General features: G+C 43.8%; 1 protein-coding gene across 1 annotated transcript in view; it reads left to right on the top strand.

Annotated features, from left to right (window-relative positions):
- SLC28A1 (solute carrier family 28 member 1) overlaps positions 1–23,763 on the top strand; it is a 320,021-nt gene that overhangs the window by 51,035 nt on the left and 245,223 nt on the right. Inside the window, exons 2-3 of the mRNA XM_069222341.1 lie at positions 486–565; positions 21,921–22,006. Of these exons, the coding sequence (XP_069078442.1) occupies positions 497–565; positions 21,921–22,006 (155 nt within the window). The 5' untranslated portion in view covers positions 486–496. The remainder of the gene's footprint in view (positions 1–485; positions 566–21,920; positions 22,007–23,763) is intronic.

Below are 23,763 nucleotides of genomic sequence, written 5' to 3' on the forward strand. Positions count from 1 at the left end.
TTACCGTTCTGCATCAGACCCCTTGTGTTTGAGAGACTTCCTGTCAACTTTGCATTGGAATGGACTAAATCATCTCTAAAGGCATGATCAGGGTGAAGGAGCGTTGAACGAAATGTGGGCCACTGGCTCTTCCTTTCTGGGGTATTTTGTGAGGTTTGCGATGGGTAGCTATTTTTGGAAAGTTCTGTGTCGATAACATCAACTACATGTTAAGCGGCGCATACCCAACAGTGCAGCCACAGATACTCTACTTAGGGTTGCATCATAGTTTTAAACCACAAAAGCCCATGTATATAGTCCCTGGCGTTAAAAGCAGGACACCTTTAATTCCGCCTCTTCCCCTCTCTCTGCTGTAGATTATGAATTATTTATCAAGGGGGTGAAATAGAGACATTTGTTAGGATGTGGTGAATCAAGGATGTTTTGCAATGCGCAGTCAAACGTGTCTCTCAGCTCACTTCTGCTTTGGTTCACTTCGTTTGCAGCTGAAAGGAAGATGGAAATGAGAAAAGTGAAGACCCAGGATCATGGAGAGGGGCTTGAAAATGGAGGTTATGACAATACGGTAAGGTTTAACCTTCACTCTCCTTTTTCAGATCTTCCCTGGACCAATATCTGCTACATTTGTGGAAGGCAGCTATTGTATTTTATTCTATCAAATATAACATTTTCCTCATTAAGCATCACGTGTAATAATTGTGTTGGCCCTGGGCACATTTATGATCATTCAGGTTGAATCTGGTCTTAATGCCAGTGCTACTTTGCCTCTCGTAGGACCTGTGTCTTATGGGTGAAATTCAAGGAATCTAGTACCTCAGCCCTCTATGACTGTGGTGGTGGCAGTCAGACATCATAGGCACTGCGGGAGAGCAACTAGTGGTAAATTCAAAGAGGCCGGGACGTATCCATCCTGCTCTCTCTCCATAAACACTGTGATTCGCTAGAGACAAATGTGTAGAGTATGGAACCTCCTCTCCTCCCCCTATCTCTTCCTCTCTCTCTTTCTGTTGATTTTTACCCATTGGTAACTAGTTTTAATTCATTTCCTTTCATTAATCCATCTATATGGTCCTGGGCTAGACTGGAGGGCCCGTAAGGCTGATCTGACAGGTCAATAAATAGGCCATCTTTATGGCCCGGCTTGAAAGTGTAGCTGTTACCAGAGAATTATATGAACATCACTGGAGGGGCTTTGACTCCCCCCACATGTTGGGAGTCAGGCGCACATGTTTTGACCAGGACAGAAGATGTGGGCTTCCACAAAATAACTGCTTGCACTCACTGCAGCTGTGATAATTATGGACTGGCTTGACACCACAGCTGTTACAAGATGATTATGTAACAAACTCCAGAAGAGGGGCGTTGGCTGCTCCCACATGTTGGGAGCCAGGAGTACATATTTTGATTGAGTCACACACATGGCATTGTAATGCTGTTTAAGTGTCTTAGATTACTTGATAATTAATGATGCTCTTCTCTTACAGCTGCACAGATGGGGGAGGGCAGTCATTAACCCACATGGGTTTTTAGGTCTAGTTTGACAGTGCAAATGTCACCTGATCTTTCTATCCTACACCAATATTATTCTACAGTTCTTTACTTCCACACAAATACATAATCATTTCCGTGCTATTTATGTTTTTGTCTGTTTGTGAGTCTGTTTTGTGGGCTGCTTACAGTTAATTTCCCTGAAACTACAACAAATGTTTCCTGCAGCAAGCTCAAATCCATGCAGTCTTTCACATATTACAAACCACCTATACAGCACATCTTTACAAGTTTAAACGTAACTACCAGTGGTGTTTCTGGTGCAATGCACCTGGGCCCAAAGGTGGGAGGGGGCCAACTACAGCAGCCCATTGAGCCCTAAGAGGGCACCTAAGTAACCATGCTAGAGCTCCGAAGCTGAACGAACATTAATGATGACTTTAATTTTTGGTATTGTAAGATATACGGTGCGTAAAAAATCGGACATCAAATGACAGTTTAGCCTTTTGACAAATTGGTGCTTATTCTTTTAACATGAAGACTGGTGTTTTCTTTTTCTTTCACTTACTGCAAAGTGTGTACATTCTCTAAAGTGAACTATGTTCGAATCTTGCTAGTGTTATATGGAAGGCTGTAGGATGTTGTTTTCTTCATATAAACAACAGCATTTAAATACCTATCAATTATCTGTACAGATATTTTAAAACAAACAGGAAAGAACAAATTAAACGCTTCTTTTAAAGTTCTAAAGTGTGATGGAAAAATGTTTTTAATAGGGTAAAAACAAATCAAGGCACTTTACATTATTGTTGTTGCGCTCTATAGTTTCATCTGTAAGTTTGTTTTTCTGTGCAAAGTTAAAGGTCATTTAAATGGAAAATGTGGCTGTCTGTAAATGACAGTGGGTAACACACCGTACTTTAGCGATATTTTTGTGACAGTTTGCTCCTAAATGCGACCCCAGCTACATAATACACCCTTAAACCATTACCACTCTGTCGCTGAATGGGCATGGTTCATTTGCTATTATACCACAAAACAAGTGCTTGAGCGTACCATGAACCGAGGAAGAAGCTTTTTCCTAGGTGGGGTCCTATCCTACAGGATCAAAAATAGATACCTGAAAGGTCACCTCACTCACAACTTATCCCGGTATGGCAACACCGCTAGTCTGAAAATTGTTTGAGTATCACTGCCTACTAGCACCACAGGAGCTTTTAGAGCACTTGGGGCTTGCTGTTTTGTCCATCCAAAACCTTCAACTACAGGAGTTAGACTCCAAGCAGCACAATATATGGAAGCCCCTACAGGGGCACTGCGAAGGACACATTGCATGCACGCTGAATAGCTTGGTAGTATGCATGCTCACTTTTGTAGATGCAGAATGGGCCATTAGGCCCTGGCTGACTCACACCAACAACAAAGAAGTTATGCCTATGCTGCTGGGTGGCTTTTGTAAAAAAGACAGTCACGGTAATCACTGCGAACAGCCTGACAGATAGAGGGAAGACGATGGCAGTTGGTAAAAGAAAATAGACTTACTTAGGACACAGTACTGGAATTGAGAAAATGATTGTTGTGAGAGTTATATGTTTTATTTGGTACTTAAAAATGTATAGGTGACTGTAAACAACTTATTAGAGAAGCTACTGCACAATTTTTCCTTATTAAAACCAGAAGAAGACATAATTATCCTTCTGAGACCCTTGGAAACTGACCTGAATCTCGGAAAACAAGATGTTGCTCCCTAAAGTGAGATACTGAAGGAAGTAGAACTGAAGTAGCTGTTACACACAGTACTGTAGTAGAGGTGGCCAACCCAATGGAGTAACAGGGAGAGGAGAGATAAGGGTCTGTTTTGGCCTTAGGAGCCCATGCTAGCTCTAAGAACCCAGGCCATTGGAACATTTAGTATGGAAATCATCCAACAAATATTATGCAAAAATGTGATAAAGTGCCTTCAACATTCTATAAAGTATATTTCTTTAACAAAGTTTTACCTTAGTACATCAGAACTGATCTCTGCATTCAGAAGCATTTATTAAAAGGGATCATTTTTAAACATTCATGTCCCCACTCCCACTTCACTGAAAATACCATTAGTGAACTCAGAGCCAACATTCTTATTTTACATGGAGCAGCATTATAGCCCATTGAGTCAAACACAAGGGAGATTGTTGTACAGTAAACATTCTAACATGTTTCAAGAATTTCTCATATGCAATAATGAGACAAATAGGAGGCACATTAAAATAATTGCCAAGTCTCACGCTTTGGTATCATGCCAAGTATGGATTGCTCTCATGTTTTCTGGTATCACATTGTGTAATTTAGCCACTAGATTGGTATCCCTTTCTTGCTCCTGTTTGATGTCAAACTTTAATTCTTTGCCTTTCATTGTTGGTGCATGAAGTTTAAGTGTGGATAGCAGTCAGAAGCCACAAGAAAGCTAAGCTAAGATTGGGCGCAAGAGCGCAAGATGACCTTGAGCTGAATCAAAACCTACCATTTGGCTGCAGCCTTCATAGGCTCACCTACCTTTATACTTTACTTTGAGTTTTCTCTGCCTAAATAGGCTTAGATGCTGCTGCCAATGTGATACCTCTTTTGTATATGAGGATATCTTAGTTTGCACTGGTGATGACCATCTTGTACCTGTGCTGCATGTAAGGGGAGCTTGTAATGCTGCTAAATGTTGCACATTGTTTTTGTGTGTAATACTGTCCGTGTTCGGTGCATGTGAGAGAAGCAGGCATTGTTTCTGACCAGATTAGAATGTCTTCTATGGGTGTGAGGGAAGTGTGTTTCTTTTCCTGGTGCTGTACCTGTTTTGTGTGTGGAAATATTGCTATGCCTGTGAGTTCCTTAAACTTGTTACAAACATGAAATGCTGCTTTGCCATTGTATCCAAAGGAGGTGTTAAATGGTGCTCTCTAGTGCCATCATTTTTCAGATCTTTGAAGGAAGCTAGCAGTGGCTCTACAATACTTCATTTTTTCTATGTCTTTGAAGGAAGCTTGCACTGGCTGTACGGTACCACATTTGTTTCATGCCTCTGAAAGAAGCTTGCACTGACTGGCCCTGTGGTAGCGTATTTGTTCCATGACTTTGAAGGAAGCTTGTGGTGGCTGGCATTGCAGCACTACAATTGTTGCATGACTATAAAGGAAACTTGCACTGGTACTGCAGTACCACCCTTGTTCCATGTCTTTCAGGGAAGAATGTGATACTCTTGACCAGTGCTGCAAGTCTTTTGAATGTGAGCCAAGGACTCACTGCACTCCTGCTCACTGTGCTCTACCTTTTTCTGAAGAAAATACTGGTTTAGTCTCATGTTTTCTCAAATATAAAACATAATTGCCTAGGGAAATTGGGTTTTGGGTAAGCCCATGTCAGTTATTCATCAGAGAGTGTGTCATTCACATATCATTTCTACCCTTCAGAACAGCATGTATAAAATTGGGCAGTGGATCAGATGGCTTCAGCCATTGGCTTTGTTGACAATATTTGGCTGTCAAGTAAACAACATCTGGTCTTTAGGATGTCAGGTAGTATGAATACAAGTGTTGCCTGCTTACTATGGACCTCAGGAGCTATTTCCTTTAGTTTACCCGACCCCTCAGCACCTCACCTGCAAATGCAGACTGGTGCTCATTGAGTAATGAGAGTGCAAGCAGGTCACCAGACATCACTGGTGCAAGATTCAGAACCATGCCACCATCTTGAAATGGTACTCTGCATATCATTGCTAACTGTTCCAAGATGGCAGACCAGTACAAAGCTTTACTTTTTATTTTTTTAATTGAAGCACATCAGATTTAGTTGCCAAATGTTTTATTTTGTTTTTCTTTATTTCTATCTTTTTTATTTTAGCACATTGTTGCACTACAAAGAAAATCACCTCCTTGATTTTAGAAGCCAAGTAGAACTTTGTTTTGATGCCAAGAATCTTACTCACAAAAGACCACAAAGATCAAACTCACATAGTTCCAGTGCTGATGCAAGTGTGACTTATGGGAGATTAGAAAACTTCAGTGGATATCCAGTCTTAAGTTTATCTTATTCAAGTGCTTTGAATTCTACTAGTGGACAGATGCACTGGATAATCAACCTGTGCTTCCTATGCCTCCATCCTAAACTCTATTCCTTCCTAATGAATGCTGTTACCAACTCAAGAAGTGATGGCACACCACCAAAAACCCCACAAACAGAGTCACCTACACAGCAGCCCTCAACGCCTACCACTGACACATCAAAGAGGCCAAGAAAGCAGCCCTCGCCACCTGCATCGGCTCAGCAGCCAACCACACGAAGTAACTTTTCAATATGGTCAAAGATTTTTCCAACCCGACAGCCATAGAGAACACCATTCAGCCTTGCCAAGACCTCTGCGACATCGGCTTGGATTTCTTCTACAACAAGATCATCAACATCTACCACAGTCTCAACTCCCAACCAGCTGCCTACAACCCCTGCAACCCAAACCAACAGACTAATGCCAGCCAGATGATCATCGCCTGGACCCCGCTCACCATCTCAACCATCTCAGCCATCATGACCTCCATCCAATCCGGTGCACCCACTGCCCCCTGCCCCCATCAGCTCTACAACCTCAGAACCAACCAGATCATCACACACCTCACCAGCATCATCAATGCCTCCATCACCACTGCAACCTTCCTTGATTACTGGAAACATGCTGTTGTCAGAACCCTCCTGAAGAAACTCTCCGCTAATCCATGTGACCTCAAAAACTACCGCCCGATCTCTTTCCTCCCCTTCCCGGCCAAGGTTCTGGAGAAAGCCATCAACCTCCTACTCACCACCTTCCTAGAACAGAACCACATTCCGGACACCTCCCAGTCATGATTCTGCGCAAACCACAGCACTGAGATTGCTCTGATCACCGCCACAAACGACATCAGAAGACTCCTTGACCACAGAGAAAAGGCTGCTCTGATCCTATTTGACCTCTCCGCAGCTTTCAATACAGTCTCCCACAACACCCTCATCAACAGAATCTACAACTAATGACGCACTCCAATGGATCGCTTCCTTTCTCACAGGACGCACCTGAAGTATCCACCTACCCCCTTCACTTCAGCACCCAAAGACATCATCTGCGGCACATCCCAAGGATCAGCCCTCAGCCCCACCCTGTTCAATGCCTACATGACCCCCCCTTGCAAACCCCATCAGATCCCATGGCATCAGCATCATTTCCTACGCTGATGATACACAACTTATCCTCTCCCTCACCGATGACCCGACCACCACCAAACCCATCTTCTACTACGCCATGACCGACGTAGCCAACTGGATGAGAGACAACCATCTTAAGCTGAACTCTGCTAAAACTGGAGCAACACCTCTGCCTGGGATGACAGCTGGTGGCCAACTGAACTCGGACCCAGACCTACCCCTACAGACCACGGCTGCAACCTAGGGATCATCCTCGACAGTCCAGGTCAACACCGCCGCCTCCTCCTGCTCCCACACAATCTTCAAACCCCCTGAAACCAGGAGGATAGTCACTCAAGCCAGCTGCCTCAACTATGGCAATGCAATTTATGCTGGCATCTCCACCCAGCCACTCAAAATACTTCAGACTGTTGCCAACCTGGCAGCTCAACTCGTCCTGGACCCCTCCAGATGCACTCACATCACACCTCACCTGAGGAACCTCCACTGGCTCCCCAGCCAGAAGAGATGCCAATCATACATCCTCACGCTCGCCTACAAGGCCCTTCATAACCTCAGACCTTCTTACATTAACCAACATCTTGATTTCCGCCAACCCTCCAGACACCTCCGCTTCACGTAGTAGCCACAGTGGCAGCCGCGTCATGTCATACATCGCTGCAAGAGCCTGGAACGACCTGCCACCCCACCCCCAGACATCTTACTTACTGGCGAAGTTCAGAGGGAAGCTTAAGACCTGGCTCTTTGGCTAGACCCAGCACCCAGATACCCTGCATGCACTATACAAATGCTTGTTGATTGATTGCCTATGTATGAGCTGTGTGCTTGTGAGTGCAGGATGGCCACCATGTTATGTGAGTGCATTGTGATGGGGTGCGGATGTGTGAATGCTGGATTAACATTGTCTTTTGTGAGTGCAGGGTAAGTAGTCTATAGGTTGAAAGTTGTGCGTGTGTTAGTGCAGAGTGAGGCCTATGCCTGTGAGAATGCAGCATGAGGCATGTGCCTATGTGAAGGCAGCACAGTGATTGTGGGGTGTCTTCATATGGCTTTGTGTACATGCACTTTTCAAGGGCCAAACCTATTCGTTTTGGAATGCATTTTAGGGTTATAACTTTGACTTGCAGAAATACAATACAGAGAGTGGAAATACAACAATGCGTGTACAAGAGTGGTAGTAAGTAGTCTGTATTTATATGGCAGATGCAGACTCTGTTGTTGCATAGGTTTTCATTATCCTAATGAGTCCACTGGATTTGGGCGGCAGAATCACCTGAATTGTGGGGTACTGGGTACAATTCCACACCATGTGACGCCTATCAGCCTAATCCTGGTTTTCCAGCTAACTAGCAGCATCTCATCTCTGCCCAAGAGCAGGGATGATTGTGGCAAATGGGTGCATGACAAGAAAGACTCCTCAGGGGAATCATGGTCGATCAGACCTCATTTTTTTCTCTTAGTTACATTAGTCTCACAGGCAAAGACAACAGAGGCAGAGTATAGTTCAATAAGGATTTACTAAAGTATCTGCATCTTAGATAAAATGGCATCCTATTACAATAACTAGAATGACAAAACACACTAAAAGCAAAAAGGTGACAAGGAGTGTGAAACAAAAAAACAGTCCCACCATACTGTCACTAGGAGCAATATATATCTTTTCTACCCAAGCTATGTAAGAGCACAGCATTATGAGCCCTAATCCGCCCTTCAGGTTTCCACCATGGGAAGACATCATGCCCCATACTTGAGCAAGAAAGCATGTAGTCTAGAAAGACACTGTCCCCATATAGGCCAGGAATTCAGTAGTCTAAGCAAGCAGCTGTAACAAAGGCAATCAGCAATCAGCATGCAGTTGTGGTCATCTGGCTGGAATCTCCCTCTAACGTGTATGGTACAAGGAAGTGTTTTTATAATAACACAGTTGTTATTCTAAGAAAAGGTCCCCACGTAAGGATATGTATGTTTCTGTGAATGTTGGAGACACAGCATACCACTTTTGCCAACAACCCTATTTGACTGCAGCCTTGAGGAAAGCACAAAGTGCAATGCTAAGAATATGATGCTTTCCTAGTTGAAGGGACAAATAGATAGAGAAAATAAAACAACACCGCAAATGTGGTTAATGCTAGAAAAATAAAGTGATGCTGAATAAAATGTAACTGGGCTAAAGTGCACAACGGCAGGGCTAGTTTGCTAAAATAACGTGTCTAAAACATGGCTAAAATAGCTATACAACACTGTTGAAGGAGGTTGAGGCGTGCCAGGGAAGTTGGCAAACTGAGATGTTATCCTATTGAGGGAGCCCAGTTACTTGCATGTACTAGGGCCCATGGCAACTTAGCTATGCCACTGTCAAAATGGCCCCAATTGAAAACATGAGCCACTTTTTACTACCTAATTCACTAACTGGGTCATTTATATTTTGGTGTGTGGGTCTATATTCGGTTACATTCTGACCCGGCCTCCCTTTCCTAGCCCTCTTGATCTTGCCTTAGTCCCCTCCTTTATTTCTGTACCTTTTGGAGCGTGCCTGTCCTTTTTTCAGAAGATGAGTACAGGTTTAGGTGAAATTTGTTTCTGCCACTATGCCTCTCAGACCTCAGTCATGTAGCTTTGAGGTCTGTGCCAGCCTTCTCAGAGGTCTTCAAAAGTACTTGTTGAACCCTTGCAGATGTCACCAACCTTTAAGCTCACATAACAAGCAAAAACATCTCTTACAGCTTCAGAATCACCAACACTATTTAGGACACTCATTTAAAGAACAGTTACAACTTCTGCTATTGCACAGCAAGTGCAGAGCAACTCATCAAGGTCCACTTTATTTTCCATCCAACCAAGTGCATATGCTCTCTCCCTCAAAACATGGTGACATTGGCTCATACCCAATTGGCTTATTTAATTTACTAATAAGTCCCTAGTAAAGTGCACTATGTGTTCTCAGGGCCTGTAGATTAAATGCTACTAATGGGCCTGCAGCACTGATTGTGCCACCCACATAAGTAGCCCCTTAACCATGTCTCGGGCCTGCCATTGCAAGGCCTGTGTGTGTAGTTACACTGCCACTTGAACTTCGCATTTAAAAGTACTTCCCAAGTCTAAAACTCCCCTTTTTCTACATACAAGTCACTCCTAAGGTAGGGCCTAGGTAACCCATAGGGCAGGGTGCTGTGTGGGTAAAAGGCACGACATGTACCTGTGTAATTTATATGTCCTGGTCCCTTAAAACTCCTGCTGTGGGGCCTGCTCCTTACATAGGCTTACATTAGGACTACCCTCATATACTGTGTGAGTGGTAGATTCTGATCTGAAATGAGTAACAAGGCCATATTTAGTACGGCCATAAAAGTAATACAAAATCCTGTTGACTGATGAAGTTGGATTTAATACTACTATTTTAGAAATGCCACTTTTAGAAAGTGAGCATTTCTCTGCACTTAAATCCTTCTGTGCCTTACAATCCACATCTGGCTGGGTTAGTTGATAGCTCCCTTGTGCATTTCACTCAGACAACCCCAAACACAGGATGCTCAGTCACATCGGCACACATCTACATACTGAATGGGTCTTCCTGGACTGGAAGGATGGAGGGCCCGACACCTGCATGTCAAAGAACAGTGGCCTGCCATCATACAATGGACTGCCAAACCCTATACTGGGACCCTGGCAGACAGTATGGAACTCAAAGGGGACCTTGTGCACTTCTAAACCACTCTTTGAAGTCTCCCCCACTTCAAAGGCACATTTGGGTATTTAAACAGGGCCTCTGACCCTACCAACTCAGACACTTATTGAAAAAATACTTACTGGGAAAGGAACTCTGAACCAGAACCTACAACCTCTAAGAGAAGCTGCCTGCTTGCCCAAAGGACTCACCTGACTGCTTTGCTGTAAAGGACTGCTGACTTGCTGTTGTCCTGCTGCCTTGCTGCCCTCTGGCTCTGCTGAGAAGTGCTCTCCAAGGGCTTGGATCGAGCTTCAAGTCTCAGGGCTAAAAAGACTTCATCTTTGCAAAGGAACTCCTTGTGTGGCCAAAATCGACGAACAGCCTGCTGGAATGGACGCACAGCCTGCCCTGCGGTGAGAAAATCATCGCACGCCGAACCGGAACAACGCAGCCTGTCTCCCTGAGTGGAGACTGACACAGCGCCAGCGTTGTGACTGGAACTTTGACGCAGGACCCACTGGATCAACGCATCGCCGACCCGGAACGACGCAGCCCGACTTCCTGCGAGAAGAATCGATGCAGCGCCTGCCATGTGACAGAAATTTCCCTGCATCGGCCACCGAATCGACGCAGCTCCTGTGACTTCGTTCTGCATCCCCAGGATTTCTGTGTATCATCCCTAGGGCATCCAAATACCCCGCAACCCAAAGAGGATCCAACCCTGCATGCCGGAAAGCGAAATAAAGCCCTTGCTGCGTGAAACAACATCAATACATCGTCTGTGTGCGCCTGGAGAAACCGACGCACACTTCCCCGTTTTCCACCCAACCTCCTCCTCTGCAGTCCTGTGTGTATAATTTAGACGCAAACCAGGTACTTTGTGCTTGCGAGAGACTCTTATTGCTTTTTAAGTCCGAAGGCTCTATTTATCATTATAAAAGTGATATTTAAAACTGTATTTATCAAATCTTGATTGTTCTGACCTTAAGCTACTCAGATAAATACTCTATATTTTTCTAAACCTGTATGGTGTATTGTTGTGGTGTTTATACTGTGTTATTGCATGGTTTATTGCACAAATACTTTACGCATTGCCTTCTAAGTTAAGCCTGACTGATCAGTGCCAAGCTACCAGAGGGTGGGCACAGGATCATTTGGATTGTGTGTGACTTACCCTGACTAGAGTGAGGGTCCTTGCTTGGACAGGGGGTAACCTGACTGCCAACCAAAGACCCCATTTCTAACAGTGTACTATTTAACCCCTTTGGCACTATGAGCGTAATAGTTACGTTCGGTGGCACAGTGCTGGGGCACCACGGACGTAACCAGTACATCCTTGCACCATCTAATGGGTGGAGCGCTAGTGCTCACCCCAAGGGTCTGGGCAAGGATAGAAGGGGAATCCCTTCCCCTTCCACCCCGACCCCCACCCAATGACGTCTGATGCTTGCATTTCTCTTCCGATCGGGGGCTGGGGGAGATCGGAGAGGCATGAGAGGAAAGGAAAGGTTTTTCCTTTCCTTCCATGTCTCTCTGAGCATTTCAGAAGCATGATCGTAAAGCGATTGTGCTGCAGAAATGCCCACTAGACACCAGGGACTTCGTTTTTTTTTTTGGTAACTGGCATGAGGGGTGAGATCCCTTGGGCAAGGGTTCACTCCCTAGGGGGGTCAATTTATTTTAAGACCATTACTGCCCCCGTTGGGGGCAAATCGGCCTATTTTAATTAGGCCGATCTGGTGTGTGTGTATTTTATTTGGAGGGGCAGCCCCTTGGGCAAGGGTCATCCCCATGGGGGCACATTACTGTTGACCATTTCTGCCCCAGTTGGGGGCAGATCAGCCAATTTTTGTAAGGCCATCTGCCCCCAAGAGGGGCAAAAATGGCCTAAAATATATTTGCCCCCCAGGGGAGTGACTCTTGCCTAAGGGGTCAGTCCCCTTATGAAAATATAGAAGAAACAAATCACTGGTATCTAGTGGTATCTGCCCCCCATGGGGGCAGGATGGCCTAATAAGAATAGGTCAATCTGCCCCCAAGGGGGGGGGGAGAAATGGCCTAAAATAAATTTGGCCCCCAGGGGAGCGACCCTTGGCTAAGGTTGCACTCCCCCCGTAGAATAAAAATATATACACCCCGGTGTCTAGTGTTGTCTAGGCAGAAAGCCCACTAGACACCAGGGAAGAATTTTTTTTTTTGGTAACTGGCATGAGGGGAGAGATCCCTTGGGCAAGGGTTCACTCCCTAGGGGGGTCAATTTATTTTAAGACCATTACTGCCCCCGTTGGGGGCAAATCGGCCTATTTTAATTAGGCCGATCTGGTGTGTGTGTATTTTATTTGGAGGGGCAGCCCCTTGGGCAAGGGTCATCCCCATGGGGGCACATTACTGTTGACCATTTCTGCCCCAGTTGGGGGCAGATCAGCCAATTTTTGTAAGGCCATCTGCCCCCAAGAGGGGCAAAAATGGCCTAAAATATATTTGCCCCCCAGGGGAGTGACTCTTGCCTAAGGGGTCAGTCCCCTTATGAAAATATAGAAGAAACAAATCACTGGTATCTAGTGGTATCTGCCCCCCATGGGGGCAGGATGGCCTAATAAGAATAGGTCAATCTGCCCCCAAGGGGGGGGGGAGAAATGGCCTAAAATAAATTTGGCCCCCAGGGGAGCGACCCTTGGCTAAGGTTGCACTCCCCCCGTAGAATAAAAATATATACACCCCGGTGTCTAGTGTTGTCTAGGCAGAAAGCCCACTAGACACCAGGGAAGAATTTTTTTCAAAAAAGGAGGGTGGGGATATGGCCCACTGGTGGGCATATGGGGCAATTACCCCCGATCCACTCCCCGGGGGGGAAGAAAGCCTACTAGATGCCAGGGAACTAGAAAAAAAAATAGTGGGGTGGTGGCTATCAACCAGTATCGGCATGGTTATGCCCCACCCCAACTGAAGGGGGTAACAGTCTTTCAGCTCTCCCCCTCGCACACTAAAAGATCTTATCCCAACGGCAAGCAAGAGGACATTTGATTATTTTCGGCTTTGGTTTTACATTTGGACCATGAGAGCTTGGCTAACTCTCAAAATCGTCCCACTTGGAATGGTGAGGGCTTCACTTTTTGGACTTTGGGATGCTGCTATCTAGACAAATCTACGAGACCTAGAAACATCAAAAAACTAAAACTCTGGGTGAGTCCAGGGTGGTGTGCTTCACATGCACCCCACACTATTTTCTTACCCACAATGCCCTGTAAACCTCCAACTTTGCTTGAAATCACACATTTTCCCCACATTTGTGGATGGAACCTTCCAAAATCTGCAGGAATCCACAAAATTCCTACCACCCAGCATTGTCGCATCTATACCAATAAAGATTCTGCCCCACTTGTCGGCCTAAAAACGTTTATTTTCAAACTGCTCTTTAGGACCCGCATAGGTTCCCCTCAATCTCAGTGAGGTATCATTTTTATCAGGAGACTGAGGAGAATGTTGAGTGGTAGAAAATGTGTGCTGGTGCAGTGATCCCACACAGAAATGTGGGTAAAATGTAATTATTTTGCTAAATTTGAGGTTTGCTGAGGATACTTGGTAAGAACACACTGAGGGATCCACGCAAGTCACACCTGCCTGGACTCCCTCGAGTGTCTGTTTTTCAGAAATGTCTGGGTTTGGCAGGTTTCCCTAGGTGGCTCCTGAGCCCAGGACCAAAAACGCATGTGCCCCCCTCCTTGCAAAAACAGGTAGTTTTGTAATTGATAATTTCGATGTGTCCACATAGTGATTTGGGGCATTTCCTGTCGCAGGCACTAGGCCTACCCACACAAGTGAGGTACCATTTTTATCCAGAGAATTGGGGGAATGCTGGGTAGAAGGAAATATGTGGCTCCTCTCAGATTCCAGACCTTTAATCACCGAAATGTGAGGAAAAAGTGTTTTTTTTCCAAATTGTGAGGTTTGCAAAGGATTTTGGCTAACAACCTGGTGAGAGCCCCACAAGTCACCCCATCTTGGATTCCCCTAGGTGTCTAGTTTGGTAGGTTTCCCTAGGTGCCGGCTGAGCTAGAGGCCAAAATCCATAGCTAGGCACTTTCCAAAAATAATGTCAGATTTCAATGTAAAAATGTGATGTGTCTATGTTGCGGTTCCTGTCACTGGCACTAGGCCTACCCACACAAGTGAGGTACCATTTCTATGAGGAGACTTGGGGGGAAGAAGAAGAGAAGAATAGTGTTATTGCCCCTTGCCTTTCTCTACATTTTGTCCTTCCAAATGTACGACTGTGTGTAAAAAAGATGCCTATTTGAGAAATACCCTGTAATTCACATGCTGGTATGGGGACCCCGGAATTCAGAGATGTGCAAATAACCACTGCTTCTCAACACCTTATCTTGTGCCCGTATTGGAAATACAGAGGTTTCTAGGATACCTATTTTTTAACTCTTTATATTTTACCAAATGAATTGCTGTATACAATGATAACCAATTGCAAGGTGCAGCTCATTTATTGGCTCTGGGTACCCAGGGTTCTTGATGAACCTACAAGCCCTATATATCCTTGCAACCAGAAAAGTCCAGCAGACGTAGCGGTATATTGCTTTAAAAAATCTGACATCGCAAGAAAACGTTACAGAGGAAAACGTGGAGACAAATAGCTTTTTTTTTTCACCTCAATTTCAATATTTTTTCATTTCAGCTGCTATTTTATGTAGGAAAACCTTGTAGGATCTACACAAATGGCCCCTTGCTGAATTCATAATTTTGTCTATGTTTCAGAAATGTTTAGCTGTCTGGGATCCAGCATTGGTTTCACACCCATTTCTGTCACTAACTGGAAGGAGGCTGAAAGCATAAAAAATAGTAAAAATGGGGTATGTCCCAGTAAAATGCCAAAGTTGTGTTGAAAAGTGTGGTTTTCTGATTCAAGTCTGCCTGTTCCTGAAACCGTGGAAGATTGTGATATTAGCACCACAAACCCTTTGTGGGTGCTATTTTCAGGGGAAAAAGCACATGCGTTCTTCAGCACCCCTTTTCTCCCCCCCCCCAAAAAACATTTTAGCTGTTTTGGCTAATTTATTGGTCTCCTCAAGGGTAACCCACAAATTGTGGGTACCTCTTGAATCCCTCGGATGTTGGGAAAAAGGACGCACATTTGGGGTGGGTAGCTTATGTGGACAAAATGTTATGGGGGCCTAAGCTCAAACTACCCCCAGATAGTCAGAAACTGCTTGGCACAGGAGCAGGAAAAGCCCTGGCAGAGAAGGGGTTGAGGGAGATTATTAATAAACAATTTCAGTACTGAAAAGTAAATAAAAGATATGTATGTTCATGTATGGCATTTCTATCCCGCAAATCTAGCTAAAGGCAGCACTGGTGAAAGACATGGAAACATTTAACAAGTAAGAGAGGAAACTGTGAGGTGGACAGCTAATGCTATGTGATGTATTGTTCTTTTAGGAGGTGGGTTTTTAACTCTTTCCTAAATTGGAGCAGTCCTGATGGATATGGGGATGTTGTGTCAGATGCTGGTTGCATTGATGGAAAAGGCCTGCAGTTTTGTTTTTTAATTTTCTACACTTCTTAGTCTCTATTCTGATGGTATCCTAGCTGCAGGTGTGCTAAGAACCACCAGTAACTGTGTGCTTGTCTTTAAGATAAACTGGAGTGCTGGTCATGATGGCTTTCTAAATTATACTGCTGGATTTGAAGATGTTGTGGGCTGGTAAGGGGAGCAAATGGAGTTCTATCAGGAGGTGGTCAAGTTATAATCTTACTTCAGGCCCTGATTAGACATACTATACGGGTCCCCCTAAGGCGAGCCAGTGTGGAGTCTGGAAGCACATAAAATAGTGCAACCAGATGTGAGAGAGAGTATAAGGGCTTACACAGCATTTCTGAAGCTGCTTTCTGGGAGAAAAAATTCAACTGTTTTTAGGCAGAAAAAAACAGATGTGATCACACTAATAAAAAAACCTGAAGTATACACAACTGATATGGTAAATTTCCTGCAGGTTTGGTACCAGAAAATTGTATTGTCTGATAAAATAAGTGTCCTAACAATTACAAAAATATTGCCTAATTTGCTTTAAGTATTCATTTAATGCAATGATATTTAGAATGCAGTATGGTCAGATGTTAGTTTTGTTAACAATACAGTATACTAAAATAGAAAGTTTCCTAGAATATTCCACTTGCGTTAATAGCAATATTATTGGAGCAAGTATGACATAATGTTAACTGGTATGACATTTAAGGTAGAGTCCAAGACCTACAAAAAGCACAGAGACAGTGATTATTTCAAAATAAGACACTCTTAATATCAGCAATGTTGGTGCTCTGATAACACTGGACATCTCTGTAGCATTCAACACTATTGATGAGTCCATCTTATAGTCTTTATTTTCCGATTTGACATTAGAGTGTGTGCCCTGCAAATCATATATTCATCATAAAAAATAGAGCACACATTTTTGTTTTGCCTCATTTCCAAGCCATCCACAGAGACTTAATTGTGGGGTCAGAAAGAGGTCAGGGAAGTCCTGTGTCTTTTTTTAGTTTGGGCGTAAGCGTACGACCTCTTGTATACTTTTAAGTACACTTCATCTGTAGGCTTCCAGCTATTTCATTTGTTAGTTTCAGTGTCATTTAAAAATCCTTGCTTGCTAGTGGTCGTCACGCCTCTTTGTCCCTCCTTCTTCTTTGTGAGAGCAGGGACCATCTACTGTATAATTATGCTTTGTCCTGTTTATCTGGTCTGTAGGGGACTTGTTTTTTACTTTGTTTCCTGCTCTTGTCCAGGGAAGCTTCCCTTTTAATTTGCAGAGCATTCTTGCTCTGAGCTTAGCTGTAAACAAGGCTATAAATCAGGTTGTTATCTTGGCCACATTTGGTCTCTGTGGGCTCTCTGCACCCTCTCCAAGCTGCCTGGCTCCTGCCCTTCCTTGGCTTGGATTTTCTTTACCAAGAATATCTGCCTGTGGTCCCCGGTGCTGAGAGAAAGGGCAGAGGATTGCTTGTAATTGCTTATAGACTAGGCACCCAGCTCTACCAGGGCTCCTCAATCCTTAAAGACAGTGCCCACTTCTGCTCTATACTGGGACCTCGGGTCAGCTCCAGCAGTGGACCTCAGCCATGCCAATGCCAGGAACCCCACTCACGCTGTCTGCCAGAGGACCTCAGTTCTTGCAGTCAGTACACTCTGCACCTCAGTTCACACATTCCAAGTCTTCAGCTGTGCTGGTACCAGAACCAACACGCTGTCTGCCAGAGCACCTCATTTCTTACAGTCAGTACACCTCTGTTCCAGTACTGGGACCTCAGACGCAGCCCCATATGAGCACCTCAGTTCATACACTCCAAGCCCCTCAGCAGTGCCAGTGTCGGAACCCTGCACACACTGTCTGCCTGAGCACCTCAGTACTTACAGTCAATACACACTGCTGTTCCAGTACTGGGACATCAGGCACAGCTCCATCAGTGCACCTCGGTTCACACACTCCACGCCCCTCAGCCATGCCAGTGCCAGAAACCAGAGCAGCTCTGTTCTTACAGTCACTACACACTGCTGTTCCAGTATGGGGACCTCAGACGCAGTTCCATAAGTGCACCTCAGTTCTACCCTGGCAAGGTCACTTCTTTTCCTATATACCGCTCACATACAGTTCCATTACAGCAGTTCAGTTCTAATATGCAGTCCCACTGCCAAGCCAATACTGGACCCAAAAGAGCAAAACACAGCTCAGCCAGTGCACCTCAAGTCTAACATCCAACGTCACTGTTGATGGGAACCACCACTGCTCCACCAGAATCCTTCAATTCTAACATTCTGTGCACATTTCTTCTCAGTACTAAGGCTCACACACACGCCCTTCAGAACTCCTGGCTTCTGTGGTTCAGACGCAATGCCACTCCCATGCTGGGCCCCACTCACAGCTTCATCAGGGCACCTCCAGGCTAACACTTGGCAGCACTGCTCCGCCAATACTAGGTTCCATACATAGCTCCATTAACATACCTCACTTCTGACATTGTGTGCCCATATTCCAGTACTGCAGCCCACATATAACTCTGTCAGTGCTCCTCAACCCTAACCTGCAGTGCCTCATTATTCCAATACCAGGAATTACATAGTGCTATGTTTCTCATTCCTCACCCGCTGCCTTTCTGTTATTCCAGCACTGGGCCAGGACACAACTTTATTTCATAGGTTCTGTTTCACCTATCTCACTCCGTTCTTTCTTTTACTCTGTTTACTCTCAATGTTTTCTTTCTCCCCCACTTTTCTCTTTCCAGTTCTTAAAATCCACACGTCACCAGTTCACTTTTTAAAAATATCTTTCTTCCTTCCTTTCTCTGGTGTTTTTATTATCTTTATCTGTCAATTCACATTTTACTATAAATGCCTCTTTTTTCTGTCAGAATGTGGAAGCCACAAATTTGTTGTTGGGACCCAAAGTGTTAAAATTGTTTTCCAATTCTGTGTCTGTGGGAAATGTGTCAGTACATACATGCATTGGTTCTTTTGCTGCTTGTTTGTCTCACCATCTCTCTTTTTTCTCTAATGCTAATTTTTCTCTTTCTTTTCACACTTCTTTCATTATTTTTACCTCTTTATCTTTCATTCGCTAGCTTCCTTTCCTTTTTTCTTTTGTCTTACGTTTGCTCTTTTTCTTTTCTAACTTGTGTTTTCATTTTCTCATTCTTTCTTCCCATTCTTTCCTTTATTTCTTTGCCACTCCTTCTCTTTCTTCCTTTTTGTCTGTTGTATTCCTTTTGCTTCTCTTTTTCTGCCCCATCCGCTTTCTTTCCTGAGGCCTAGTTATCAATGGAGCAACAGGTGCAGTGGCACCAGAGCCCAGAGACCTACGGAACACACTCAACTCTAATTACTGCTGTATTTTCCCACTGAAATTCCAGTGAACCATTTTTCTTTCTTACTCTAGGGCCCAAGGCACCATTACTACGCCACTTGTCCTCTCCATCTTCACTCCCGACTCCCTCTTTCCTTTCACTCTCCAATCCTTCCCAAACTATATTTTTGTTATGGTGTTTTGAGCATTACACTCTAATGTCAAAAGTTTATTTCTGATAAACATTTATATGATAATTGTATATGTTTTAAGATAGAGGAAGAAGGTAAATTGAAGTGCTTTAGTTAAATGCTGGGCCAATTGAATTATATGGCAGGGAAAGACGAAATTATGATGCATGGTTGACCAAGTCATGTAGAAAAGTCCATTCATGAATTTACAATGCCAATAAAGAAAATGTGAGACCTATTGCATTGCAAATGCTTGTAGTATATCTGCCCCTGCTAGTTAAGTTAGATCAATCATTTGATGTGCATCATTTTAACTACACTGATGATTCACAGATAATTTTTAAGTCTGGAGGCAGTGGATGTATGAGAACCAACTCAGGCTACGCCCCTCCACATCAGATAGGAGTGCATTCGAGAAAACATGGTGCAGAATATCATCAATTTATCTGACATAAACGTGGTGGTGTAAATATCATTTACCAAAATATTGCCCGATTAGAGTTAATAAGAGAAACAATATTAAGCACACCATATTTATGTCAGACAATATCTCTGCGTGATTCTGACAAATAGCAATGAGGACACCAGGCTTATGCCGGCCACTATAGATATGGCCAGTCTCGCTCGGCACATGTCCATCACCTGCATCTTTGATGAAGAATCTGGCTTTTGGATGGATAATGAGCTGTCTCTTACAGTCAAGTGACCAAAGTGGCACAGAAGGAATTATTTCACTTGAATATGATTGCTAGAACTTCTCATATATTTCCTTTCAAAGCAGATTATAGGTAACATTGGCAGTACCTTCCAGATAGGCTGCAGAGACTGCACAACGCAGCATAACATATTCCATCCTCTGCATTAGCTAACAATAAGACACCAGTGCCGTAACAAAGGTCCTTGCAGGCCCTGTGCTACAGGGGCACCCAAGCTCCAGGGCCCCCCTTAAGCAGAGTACCTGGGCCTGAGTCTCCTGAGTAAGTCCAGAGGGGGCCCCCAAGCACTTTGCAGGGGGCCCCCTCATATTTCATTACACCACTGTTAGACACAGAGGGCCTTTTTTAGATTGGAGAGAATATTCTATCACAAACATGACGGATATCCCATCCACCGTATTTTGATCCCCAGAATATATAATAAAATCATAATATGGCGGACAGGATATCATTTGCATTTGATCGCATTTGTGAGTATTTCCCTCCACCGAAATCTAAATCAGGCCCTAATTATTTTCCTGAACCTCTTCAATTGGCCATTTCTCAAATTTAGAAAAAGTAGGGCAGGAGAGTGTACATTTTTTGCATAAGCCACACTGACACGAAATGGTCTTTCTATGATAGACCAATAGAACACTGCTTCACTTTTTCTAAAAAAAAATTAAAAACAAAAACACCTCTCTTGACGTCTTAAGTGTGTTCTGTGGGCCTAATGACATAAGATCAAATAGCAAGAAATTCTGATGTTATTGGCAGACAGTAAAGCTCCAATGTACCATTTTAATATAACCTTCGCACAGGATTTTATAAATAGAAATCACTTCCTAATGCGAATGCCCCTGTTTTAATATTTAAAAAACAACAACACTGTACTGCAATAGAAAAAACAATGAAAAAGGAGACAGTGATGGCAAATAGTTTATTCTTCCCTGAAAGGAGGCCAAGAATTACGTTTGATAATTCCGTTAGCATTTTAAGCAAATTCAATCCTTTTCAAGTGTCTGGGAGATGCCAGGGATTTTAGAAAATAGTATGCATACGTAATTCAAAAGAGGCCAGAAGAGTATGCTATGTAGTATTGGAAATAGCCTGACTTAAGTATGCAACAGAAGACAAGTTATAAAGTTTGGATGGTTACTGCTCCATAAAAGGGCATTAACGGATAGTTTTACTAAGGGTTACGTACATGCTTGTGTGATAATCTGCAATTTTCTACTGGGATTACGCACTTTTATGATGGTAAGTAAATCAAAACATTTTCTTGACCCATGCAAGTGCACAACTTCAGTAAATAACCAGTGCTTAATTTGTAAATGAAAACGTGCGGGAGCCCAAAGCCCTCTTCTTAAACATGCGGCTGCTGCAATTAAATGTGGGAACACGGAAAAATGAGGCTGCGTAATCCTGAAGCCATCTCGGGCCTTTTCAATCCATTTAAAGCCACTTCCTCCCCCCTCCAGCTCACTCTGGCAGCTTTCTACGTTCTCCCTTTATGACGCTTTTTTGTTTTTCCCTTCCTCCGTCTTTCCCATATGTGTCTTTTGCTCGCAGCAAATGGCTTAAGACTGAAGAATAAGCGCCTCAAAAAGTGCCGGTGCTTAACACCGGAAACAACAAGCACAAATTAAGCACTGTACATAACCCCCTAGATGTAGTTTTTGAGGGAACCTTAGAATCACTGGTCCTAGAGAGACTCATTCTGTTCTTCAGTTTAGCAGAATTAGACCACTTAACCAAAGAACAATAATATTTGTTTAAAAGTCTTAAGGTGTCTTTTCAAATAAATGCAATGCTCTCTGTTTCTGTAATATTATAGGACTATGAAACCATAATCCCTAATGCAGCACCTTCCACACCTATCCAGCCGGAAATGGAAAAGCAGCATACATCAAAGTTTTTGAGGTACTGTTCGGAAATTTTTGTAACTTTTGAAGGAAATAATAAGTTGTGAATATCGATGGAACATAATATTGCTACAATATGATCAAGTTCTATGTGACATAAATAATAATAATAATAATGTACTGGCAGATGGCAGTAAATATATTTAGGACCTTTTTTTTCTAGAGACAGCTTTTTGGTTTTGCCAATAACTTTTGGTATCGCTGGACAAATCTTCATGAAATTCTCAAAACGTATACTTTATTCGGTTCAGCTGCTCTGTTTCGAGGTGATCCCTCAAGCTAGGGCCGAGAAAAAGGAGGTGTCCCAAAACACTTTTTCCCCATTCTATGTCAATAGGATTTTTCAAATGTTTGAACACAACTACAGCCCGAACTGCTGGACGGAACTACACCAAATTTGGCAGAAAGCTAGCGCTTGGTCCAGAAAGCACACTTTTTGTGTGATTTGGTATAAATCCGTTCAATGGTTTTTGGAGATATTAAAGTGCAAAAAAATAGATATTTGGGCATGTGGTTACTCCGTGCTTACAACTGTCCCCGTGCTGATATCTGATTGGCTCCCAACACTTGGACAAGGAAGTGTTGGCAGCCGTCATGGGACTCCGCTTCAGCTGAGTCCCAGAAAAAAGTGAAAAAAAAGAAAAGGGGCCAGGTAGGGTCACGCTGAGCCCCTAGCCTCGGTCTAGGGGTTCCTTATGGACTCTGCAAGGGCATGAAAGCATCCATGGACTTTCCTGACATAAAAAAAAAAAATGCCGGTCTCCCGCCCTTTTTTTTATGTGCCCCCGGGGTGAGCCAGGTCCCGGGGACATTGGATGCTTCAAAAAGGAGGAGGGTCATGGGCATCCCTACTAGGGCTTCTATTAGCCCCTGGGACCACCCCCTCCCTGGGGTAATCACAAAGAAAAATGCAGGGGCTGCAGGCCCCCCCCCCCTCCGCGCCCAATGGACTGCCACCTCCTTGGGGCAAAACAATGCACGCAAATATGCGTAGAGGGAAACAGATTAAAACATTGCAGGGAGCTTCTATTTAAATTTAAAGCATTTTCTTGCTTGCAGGAGCACAATGTGGGGAACTGGCTAGGACCGTGGGGGCCTTCAGGCTCCTCCCACGGTCCTCTTTCTCTCTCTGTCTCTCTCTCTCTCTCTCTCTCTCTCCCTTCCATACCATAATGGGATGGAAGAGAGAAAGAGAGAGGTTGTTATTGCAATGGTCTCTCCATTCAATGACCTCAAAGAGTCAGACTAGCAAGGTGCTTGGTGTAAATGTTATAGTTATGTTTGAATGCAGAGCAGAACAGAGTCATTTCTGGCCTAAGGGCCAAAGTCTTGTGCTGTCACTCTGTAGGCTGAAGGTTCAAATACTAGTATGGCTTGGTAATGTGTTTGTTTATTTACTAGTTTTTTTTACTGTTAAACCTTCCTAAAGATGGAACATTTACCTTTCTTTCCAATCACATGCATGGGTTGACTGTCATAAGTATGTCTGGAAGCATCACAGTAAGGATTCACCTATGGCCTAAAGGTTAAGTTCACAGACCCTCACACTGAAAGTTGAGTATTCTACTCCAGTTCCTTCAGTGGTCATTTTCCTTCTTTAATTTCTTTTAAACTTCAACAGTTTAAGGTGCATACTGAAAGGTGATCTCACTAGTTTTAAATGAAAAATACAGTGGGGTGGGTAGGCCCGCTTAAGAATAATTTAGCTGGTGACTGTGTTATTGTTAATTTTTAATGTCCTAGGTATGCAGGGGA

Source organism: Pleurodeles waltl, chromosome 3_1, assembly GCF_031143425.1.
Source record: "Pleurodeles waltl isolate 20211129_DDA chromosome 3_1, aPleWal1.hap1.20221129, whole genome shotgun sequence".
NCBI classification, from domain to species: Eukaryota; Metazoa; Chordata; class Amphibia; order Caudata; family Salamandridae; genus Pleurodeles; species Pleurodeles waltl.